The sequence below is a fragment of the Seriola dumerili genome, unplaced genomic scaffold, assembly GCF_002260705.1.
Source record: "Seriola dumerili isolate Sdu_G_001 unplaced genomic scaffold, Sdu_1.0 BDQW01000321.1, whole genome shotgun sequence".
In the NCBI taxonomy this organism is placed as follows: domain Eukaryota; kingdom Metazoa; phylum Chordata; class Actinopteri; order Carangiformes; family Carangidae; genus Seriola; species Seriola dumerili.
In genome coordinates, this window is record NW_019174576.1 from 4241937 (window position 1) to 4251666 (window position 9730).

Sequence of the window (9730 nt, forward strand, 5' to 3'; positions counted from 1 at the left end):
GAGTGGACACATGACAGTGACATTTCCTTGTGGTGAATCAGTATCCCCTTTTGACGTGCATCGCTGTATTCCTGTTTCAAACAACAGGAAAGTAAAGGAAAAGTTGAGAATAGAAACCATTTAAGTCAAAATTGACTATTTACATCATGTTATGTTGCATTTCTGCTAGTATCACATCTTGATGTTTTCAGATCTGAAAACCCAATCAAAATAACAATCTTATTAAATAGGTTCTATTAAGAACCACACCGTTTCCTCAGGTTCTCATTCCACCCTTTGCATTTTGATCTTGATTTAACTGGTGCCCATGCAAAGCAGACAGGCCTACGCCCTCACTAATCACCATTGGTACTAAACCCCAGCATCCTAAATATATCATATCTACTTATACTATATTGGATGCTTCCCTTTGGCTGAATTAATTAGGTTTCTGGCTCAGAAGCAAAAGTAGTTTTCCCTTAATTAAAGTGCTGATAACACTGTTAATATTGGCTTGTTTGCTGACAATGTTTAAAGGCCGTGAACCAATGGTATTATAAGAACTCATCATACAATCCTTGGTGTGATATAACAGCAGTTTGACTAAAACATCATACTGCTATTTGCTTCCACCATCCTTGTGGACACAAAGCAACAACAAAAAAAAAAACTATCATGGAATTATCAAGAGGCATCTGTATTTGTTTATAGTCTTATAAAGGCCAGGGGTTCCCCACTTTATTTGTATTTGCTTGTGATCCATTAATCCTAAATCATGTCTCCATGACATCCCTTGAATTTTGAGCAATTCAGTAAGTGATTTTCTCTTCAGAATATCACAAAATTAAAAAAAAAAAGTGAAATTAATATTTTTGCATAGCAGAATATTGTTTTATTTCCCATCCTTTTACTCACCTGGCAATCCCTGAGATTAATGTTGTTACTCTTTGTAGGGTCCTAACCCCCAGGTTGGGAACCACTGATCGAGGTTTGTGTGGGATAGTCTAAGGGATTAATCATTGTTTCTACATCCATCTCTAGACTAGACATGTGACAATATTTTCCTCCCCACAGGTAAAATGATATCTACAAATCATATCTGTGCCTGTCATCTAAGTATTGAGTTGCTGTACTACAAATCCAATGTCCAATAGATAAGAATGTTAATATTATACATTTTTCTACCCAGGACAAATCCCAGTTTCATTTTAAGCTCTCGTGCTCACTTGTTAAGGATTTTCTGACTAACACACACTCACATTTTTCAGTTTGACAGAAATGGATCTTGAGTCACTTTCATACAAAGATGCATGAAAAACTGTTGTACACATGAAAATCTACTACTATTCTATGAGCAACACTAGCACCACTTGAAAAATCCCAATGGTTAGCTGATTGACAATAAACATTCCAGACAAAACATAATTCAAACAAAATCTTAGTGCATTTTATTAAGAAAACAATGCCATGGATTACTCTACTACAAGTGTATATGATGGATTGAGGGATCCTCTCTCCTTTTCTCCAGAGAAACTAATGAATATAAGCTTGGTTATCCTCCCAGGAGGTTTGCACGCCATTTTCATCAGGTCTGCCCTGTCCGACATGCGGGTTTTTGAGCAGACCGTCACTGGTCTGGGGTTGGATCCAAACTATATCCACTGATGCTCGGAGAGGCAACGAAAAGAGGGGAAAGGACGATGGAAAGACAAAATGGGTAGAGAATCAGCTAGCAAGGTGTCAGTCATCCATTAGGAGTTTAAAGGTATTGGGGGAGGTCCTTCTCCACCACCTGGAAAGAAAGCAAGAGTAGAAGTTGGCATCTACTGCATGTCGTAATGAAAGTGTATTAATAACACCTGGAGAGACGTAACAACACACAGTATTTGCAGTTACAGCTATAGTAGCGTGCAGTTCTCTCTCTCAACTCCAGTTTAAATCCAAAAGTATGCCTTCTCTTAATCTTGGTGTTTTGTTTATTCATTTAAATTTTCAATTCATCATTTTTGCTTTAACAGAATTTCCATCTGTACACAATGTTATATCTAGCCAGATAAAAAAAAAGCTAAAAAAGAAAAAAAGAAAACGCATATACAAGTGGACAACAGTCAAGATCTAACTAAGTGTAGTAATGGCAGATGCTTGTACATACACTTGGATCATCCAGGGGTCCATATCTCTTCACCACCTGCCCCTCTCTATTGATTAAAAACTGAAGAGGGAGAGAATAGGAAAATCATTATAAACAAAATTAACTATTTTACTTTTAGAATAAAGGAAATCATGAAAATCGCTTATGGGTTCCTTCAAATAATTATTCTATACCATCAAACATGCTATACTGTAGAAAGAGGGCACCATATTAGCACTGATTACAAGCATAGACAATGAACTGTTTGCTTTATCAACTCTAAATACTGTACATAGAATATAATTACTGATAATTAATATTTACCTTAGTGAAGTTCCACTTGATACTACTGCAGGAATGAAAGTAAATCATATGTTAGAAAATAATCAGTGTGTGAACACTTTCATTCAATCAAAAACATATTTACCAGTTTGTGTCAAAGTGTCATGTCATTACAGTGTAAATACACAAACTTGCCCACACAAGCCTTTGTTTCATAATAAAGATAAGTGCCACCCCATCTCTTTGCCCCAGTGTTCAGCGATTCACATGCTCGCCACTTACTTTCCAAGGAAGCCTCTCCCGTTGGGCTGCTCCTTCAGCCACTTCCACAGAGGGTGAGCATTGGCCCCGTTCACGTTGATCTTACTGAACATGTCAAACTGAGCGTTGTAAGACTGGGCAAACTGTTTGATCTGAGATTCATTGCCAGGCTCCTTCAAGGTAAAACAAGTGCGAAATGACAAAAGACGTGAGTACTAGTCAGGCCTTGACCTTAGAGTAGATATACAGTATATCAAATTATACATATAACAAGTGTCATTCTAAAATGAGAAAACTACTAAATCAATGCTGTTGATTTCATTTACTACAGTATGATGTTGCTTTTCCCTTGAATGCACCATAAATATCATAGTTATAAAGTATTTTGTGAATAAACTGTTCCATCTTTATCAGTAAAGAGCAGACTGTAAAGTCTCATGTAGATTGTTTTATAATTCGTTTTGTCACATTTACATAATGTAAAATGTTCAGAGTGCACTCTCAGGTCTGTCCTATCATGCTGCTTTAACAAAACACTCCTGTGTCAGTGTACCTGGTTCCCAAACTGGTTTGAGGGGAAGGCAAGGATGCGTAAACCTCTCTCAGCGTACTTGGCGTGCATCTGAGCAAACTGAGAGTAGTTTACTGGGGTTTTACCTCATTTAGAGGCAACATTGGTGATGATGACAACATCCCCCCTGTAAACACAAAGATACACATCCATAATGTTTTAGTGCTGGTGGACATGTAATGGGACACTGCAGAAAATTTAGGAAGAGGATATATCATGCATAGATTTACCTGTATCTGTCTAGGGAAACCTCATTGCCATCAATATCTGTTGCTGAGAAGTCATAAATAGACGTGGCCGTCTGCCAGTCCTCTGTCGGGGCAGACTGTTTGGGAGAAAGAGGGGTAAAAAAAAGAATTCAATGATAGGAGCTAATTTCCAAACTGCACAATCAGGTTTGTTTGTATAACAGATGAGCCAACATTAACACTTCTATCCTGCTGCATGAGTATTAGATAACAAGGATGGAGCACTGAAATACAAGCATTTCATCCTTAAAAAGGGGTTGAATTTTTTCTGGCTCCAAATCATTACACAGTTTACAAACATTTGATAGATCTTATTCCACTGATTAATTAAATTAAAAAGAAAATATGACATTCTACAAAAAAAAGCATCAGTCCTTTAATATAAACCAGTGTTTCAGTCCAAATGTCATTTTTTCTTACCAAAGCCTGCAGCAGGACAGAGAAAAGGACAGTGGACCCTATCAGGCGCATGACTGCCCTTCAGTAAGGTCCTCTGAAGGCAGAGAGCGATCAAATCTCTAAACCACTCAGTGGCTTCAGCTACACCCTATCTGTTGAACCACAATCCCACTACTGAGGAAGCTCAGTGTCCAGTGTCCTCATGTAAAGGGACCATGTGATCATTAACAGAATTGATAGGCTCCGATTCTCCAATAGGTCCCTCTCTGCTGTTCCACATCAGAAATGCACATGTGCTGTAGTCCACAGTTCACATCATTATCATAAACTCATGAAGACTGATGACTCCTTATAAAAGCAAATAATTGGGCCATGGGAGGCTGAACACCATGTGGCCAGGGCAAAGAGCAGCAGTCTGAAGAAATGCATAAACCCATTACATAATGTGCTTAATATCAGGACGAAAAACAAAAAGTTACATCAGTGAATTGGCATGATTTGCAGCACACATAACCCCCTAAGTCTCACTATGACAAAAGCCAAAAACATTTGTTCATTCAACCAAATAATCATAATGAGGGAAAACAAGTGTTTTAGTGTTTTAAACAGTTAGAAAATTGGTACTAAAGTTTGTTTCAGGCCAAGTCTGGCAAGTCTGCACAGAAAAATTGCTTTATGGCTTTGCATTGATAAATAATAACAAACCAGAGTACCAACCAAAATATATATATATTTAATTAAATACTTACAGATAGCCTACTGTGTGATTCAAAACAGACATTAAACTAGCTAGAAAGATATGTTATCAAAATGACAAATTTAATATGTTTTGAGAAGGAAAATAATAAATATTTTAGATGTTCTATTGTCAGAAAGGGAAGATGCGATTTCTATCGGCAGTACAATCTTGATTTTCCATGATAAGACTGAGCAGTCATTATGTTCAGGAAGTAATTGTATATTTGTTAAAACAGTTTTCAGTAAATTTACTCCAGTACTGTATGTATATACAACTATGACATATTTATACTGCATTTCAGTACTTTCAATTTAGGCTGTCATATCTTATTCCACCATATGTCAGAGAAAAATACTGTGCTATTTAGTGCTCTGTACATATTAACAGATACTACTAATTAAAATGTTACTTGCCTAATTTTTACTTATACTTTTGCTACCTTAAAATGTTACTCCTACTTCATAGCTTGGTGTCATTTCTTTTACTTTAATAACCCATTACCTAAACCTGAATATCTTTTTCCACCACTGATGATTTGTAAGATTTTGTTGCTATAGGATACTGATAAGCTGAAATAAACTTTGCCCACTGAAGTAATACAATTTCAGCTGTAACAGAAACGTGCTGACATGGCCTTGTGTTATAAAACCTTTAAAATGACACTGCCTGTTGCTGTGTTTCAGACTGATAAGCTTTGATCAGCTGACACCAGCAGCCAGACAGAGGAGTGCTGCTTGTACCTTTGTACTACTCTTCCCACCCCGACACATTCAGTGAAATAATACGCAGACTCAAATTAAAGTCCACTGCCTGTGTACGCAGTGTTTATAATCGTGCTCCCACAGGCCAACAATAGGACGTGTTATGCAAATCGTGGAGGAGCAACAGTAACACTGTAGTAAATGTCAATTCGGACGACAACTTCACCAGTCAAATATGTGCTCTAAAAAGATTCACTTAGCTTATTATTGCTAATATGCAGAATCTATGAATGAATGGTTGATAATAGCATATCACAGCCACCACGGTGAGGCAAAATGGAAATAACACCCGCACCGCACGTCAAATACCGTTTGGGTTACGTTACCGTTGTGGATAAAACAAAGTACAGTACCATCGCCAGGAGTACTCCGCTGCTTGCCACAGCTCCAAATATGAAAAACACGTGTAATGGTCTCATTTTTGTTAGAACAGAGGACACATTTATACAGATCTAAAGCCAAATTGTAGCTGCAAGCTCCGCCCTGCAGTTTGCGGTGAAACAGCGGTGGCCGGTGGGGGATCAGAGCCAGTCAATACAACGCTGCTAGGTTATTAATTACTATTGCTATCATTATTATGACTACTACTACTACTACTACTATTATTATTATTATTATTATTATTATTATTATTATTATTATTATTAATCATTATTATTATTAATGTAGCTTTTTGTCAAACTCCACCCATGCACTACCAGTCAGTACGCGTCATCAAGCTGCGTCGGTAAACGAAAACGTGCGTCGCGTCGTCTGCTGGAGGAGGAGGAGAGTGATAAATTAAACAAAAAATATATATATTTAGATAAATTTTTTAAAAAAGAGGAACATTTGAGACGAAATGGATGACGAAGAGGAAACATACAGGCTATGGAAGATTCGCAAAACCATTATGCAGGTCCGTTGGGTTTGAGTGTTTTTTGTTTTAGCTTGCTAGCTTAGCGTGTAGCTCAAGTTAAACAGCAGCTCCGCTCTGTCATGTTGAACACTCGGGTTTTTGTTGGTTTTATCGCCAGTGTGAGGTAGTTTGTTGCCAGTGTTCCGTCAAGCCGCGTGTTTACATAACAGATTTTGTCAGTGTGGTTTACTGGGAGCTTAAGAACAGTACTTGTTTGTACAGGTACAGCTAGAGAGACTTTCAGCTGAGTTTTTCAGGAAGCACTACTCTCAGACTGCGAAGCCTGAGAGTTGTTGAAACGAAAATAATGGAAAACATACATCGCATTGTAGTCGTTGTTAGAAGTGGTCAACATCCTCTAGTTTGTTCTAGTTAACTGTTAAATTAATATGATTTTTCTCGTAAACTCACTGACTTTATGGCCTCACCTCCGTGCTCTCAGCTGTGCCATGATCGGGGCTACCTGGTGACACAGGACGAGTTGGACCAGACACTGGACGAGTTCAAGAGCCAGTTTGGAGATAAACCCAGCGAGGGTCGGCCCAGACGCACAGACCTCACTGTGCTGGTGGCACACAACGATGACCCCACCGACCAGATGTTTGTTTTCTTTCCCGGTATGTGCACATCCAATATTAGATACTAAACACCTTACATCCAACCATCCAGCCCCGCATACTATAGCTGGGTTCGTTTTCGACTTCGAATGACCTGATGGTCGACGTGAACTGCCAGTGACTGCAGGGGTGGTGTATAAACAGCCTGCCGCCATGTTGGACACATTCTACTTCCTGTTGCATCAGTAAACTCACAACAATGGCCGATCATGCAGAATGCACAGCTGTTCTGTTTTTTTTGTTTTGTTTTTGTTTTTTTTTTTAAATATGAGTGTTAATCTCAATGTGTCAGACTATGCCTAGACACAAGTTTACATCAGTCTTTTGACACGTGGAATTAAATCTAAGTGATGTTCTATGAAAACAAATAGGATGATGAGTGAAGGTGAGAGATAACAGTTTTTATAATTTCCTGTCAATACAATTAAAAAAGCAAGTGCCACCATTTCATCAGGAGGGTGAAAATAAAATAAATCTAAGGGTTAAATATCTAACTTGCCAGGGTATTACTTCTTTTACAATAACAAACTCTTGAACTAAACTGTTTTACAGCTTTCTTGCTGGAAATGAAAACTATAGTATTTGTGTCCTTATGTAAAAAATGAGCTGCCATAAGGAGATGATCAAATAAATAGGAGATAAGGATCTAAAGTTATTAGCATGAAAACATAGAACACTTCATATGTGTCAGTGGAGCCTTAAGCTTATTAGGGCAAAGCTGTCATCACAGAGGTGGTACCCAGAGAACAGCAAAATTTCAAACCAGCATGCCTCACTTTAAGTCAGTGCTGCATTAAGTCGAATGCACCTTATCTTTTCTTGAGATTAAAACTTTGAACATTGACATTATGTTTATTTTGTACGACACATGCATCTTTGTGATAATATGAAATGATTTTTTTCCTCACTTTTCAGAGGAGCCCAAGGTGGGAATCAAAACGATTAAGATGTACTGTCAAAGGATGCAGGAAGAGAACATCACACGAGCCATCATTGTTGTTCAGATGGGCATGACACCCTCAGCCAAACAGGTAAATGTCAGATGAAAGTAATGCTAACAAAACATTTCTTTGATGAAAAGGAAAAGGCATGTCTCTTGATTACGCTGTGACTGTCTTGTGGTTATTTGACTTCTCTCTGTGTGTATATTGGTCTCTTGGCAAAAACATATATGGAAATGTCTCCTTACAGTCTCTAGTTGACATGGCGCCCAAATACATATTGGAGCAGTTCCTACAGCAGGAGCTGCTTATTAACATCACAGAGCATGAGGTAAACAACATACTAATGAGTCCACTGTATTATCCCATCGACTGTATATTTCAAATTGATCTTACAGGCTCTGCCTCAGGGATATTTTTGTGTTTAATGCATTTCTTTTTTTGTTTTTCAGCTTGTTCCAGAGCACATTGTTATGACAAAAGAGGAAGTGACTGAACTTCTGGCAAGATAGTATCCTTTAAAATTGCAGTTGATCTGCCTAAAGACCACAATTGAGCTGTATCTACTCTCTTTATAATAGTCTTAAAGAAAATATGCATTTGTTGTCCTTCCTTAACATTTTTACCTCAGTAAATTAAAAGAGAGTCAGTTGCCGAGGATCCAGGCTGGGGACCCTGTGGCTCGCTACTTTGGCTTAAAAAGAGGACAGGTAAGACATCTAGCTGATAATTACCTGCATCTACTGCAGAGTCATTTGACCTGAGTGTGAATGCTGATTGTACCCTTTTCCGTTGCAGACAAAAACCTGATGTTAACAGGTCTTAACAGGTTTTTTTTTTTCTTTGCTGTTGTGATGTTGTTTGTATTCCCAGATATCAGTAATTAATTTGGTGAATACAGTGTTAGCACCACTGATATGAATAACTAAACTTCACAAACTACAAAAAATAAGACCCATGTTATAATGAACAATACTTCCTACTGAAGACACACTGACAGTATTTGCATGTAATTTTCTAATAAGCACAAACTATTTGAATAAATGTGTGTAAGTATGCAAACACAAGAAGATTTGGAACAGACTTTGTGTTCCAAGTGTTCAGTCGTAACTCATTTAACTGTCAGCGGTGTGAATTGTGCCAGAATCCAGCCTAAAATTCTGATGTTTTTCCTAAACCTTTCCAGGTAGTAAAGATCATCAGGCCTAGTGAAACAGCTGGGAGGTACATCACATACAGACTGGTCCAGTGACAGACAGGTATGTTATATGGAATAAATGTGTTTAGGTTGAGACTGTCATTCATCTAATTCAGCATGTTATATTAGCCTCATAGATACATCGAACACTGTATGTGCCAACTTAGTCAAGACAACAGATCTAATCAGCCAAAACAAATGTGTGTAGTATGAGTGTGTAGATGCTTTAAATAAAATAAAATGTCTTATTTCTAGATGTTCTTCTGGATCAACATTTAGGAGGACCAGTGAAGGAAATTGAAGATGTTACATCTTTCATCACCCATCAGTGGATTACCCTTCTTTGTGACTTGTTTTGTTTAGATTTAAATATTTGATGTTGTTACGGATTTTGTAAAATAAATGATTTAAAATGAAACTAAATATTGTTTCCTTGAATTGATTCAGTTCATGTAATCTTACCCTTTGCATGTAAAAACAAATATTTAACTTAAAGCAGGGAAAACCAATTTCATAATTCTACATCAGGCTATAATGATTTTAGATGCCTACCTTTTTTTTCCTTTTGAAAGCCATGCTGCACCTGCAGTGGACTGACGCTTTTAGGGCTAGCTGTCTGTTCTCCCTCACATCAAAATGCAAAGTTACCACCCACTATAGTAAACTTCCTCCAGTACCAGGTAGCGAATGCTCTGTCACTGAGAT

General features: G+C 37.7%; 2 protein-coding genes across 3 annotated transcripts; one reads left to right on the forward strand and one right to left on the reverse strand.

The window, feature by feature from the left end:
- Positions 1–1401: 1401 nt before the first annotated feature.
- LOC111231965 (phospholipid hydroperoxide glutathione peroxidase, mitochondrial-like) lies at positions 1402–5865 on the reverse strand. 2 transcript variants are annotated; one of them, XM_022759267.1, is made up of 7 exons: positions 5725–5865; positions 3455–3549; positions 3207–3351; positions 2675–2826; positions 2435–2459; positions 2132–2191; positions 1402–1771 (listed from the first exon to the last, which is right to left on the reverse strand). In XM_022759267.1, the coding sequence occupies exons 1-7, from the start codon at positions 5788–5790 to the stop codon at positions 1739–1741; spliced, it is 576 nt and encodes a 191-aa protein (XP_022614988.1). In that variant the 5' UTR covers positions 5791–5865; the 3' UTR covers positions 1402–1738. The 2 variants fall into 2 exon arrangements, with proteins under 2 accessions (XP_022614988.1, XP_022614989.1); XM_022759268.1 differs by lacking the exon at positions 5725–5865 and adding an exon at positions 3893–4195.
- Positions 5866–6091: 226 nt separating this feature from the next.
- On the forward strand, positions 6092–9443 carry polr2e (RNA polymerase II subunit E). Its single transcript, XM_022759266.1, has 8 exons — positions 6092–6269; positions 6712–6886; positions 7802–7917; positions 8078–8158; positions 8280–8338; positions 8459–8537; positions 9014–9086; positions 9281–9443. The coding sequence occupies exons 1-7, from the start codon at positions 6213–6215 to the stop codon at positions 9077–9079; spliced, it is 633 nt and encodes a 210-aa protein (XP_022614987.1). The 5' UTR covers positions 6092–6212; the 3' UTR covers positions 9080–9086; positions 9281–9443.
- Positions 9444–9730: the final 287 nt, after the last annotated feature.

Coding starts and splice junctions, on each gene's coding strand:
- polr2e (XM_022759266.1), top strand. CDS start 6,213: ATGGATGACGAAGAGGAAACATACAGGCTATGGAAGATTCGCAAAACC. Junction 8,159..8,279: donor TTAACATCACAGAGCATGAG/GTAAACAACATA, acceptor TTTGTTTTTCAG/CTTGTTCCAGAGCACATTGT. Junction 8,339..8,458: donor ACTGAACTTCTGGCAAGATA/GTATCCTTTAAA, acceptor TTTTTACCTCAG/TAAATTAAAAGAGAGTCAGT.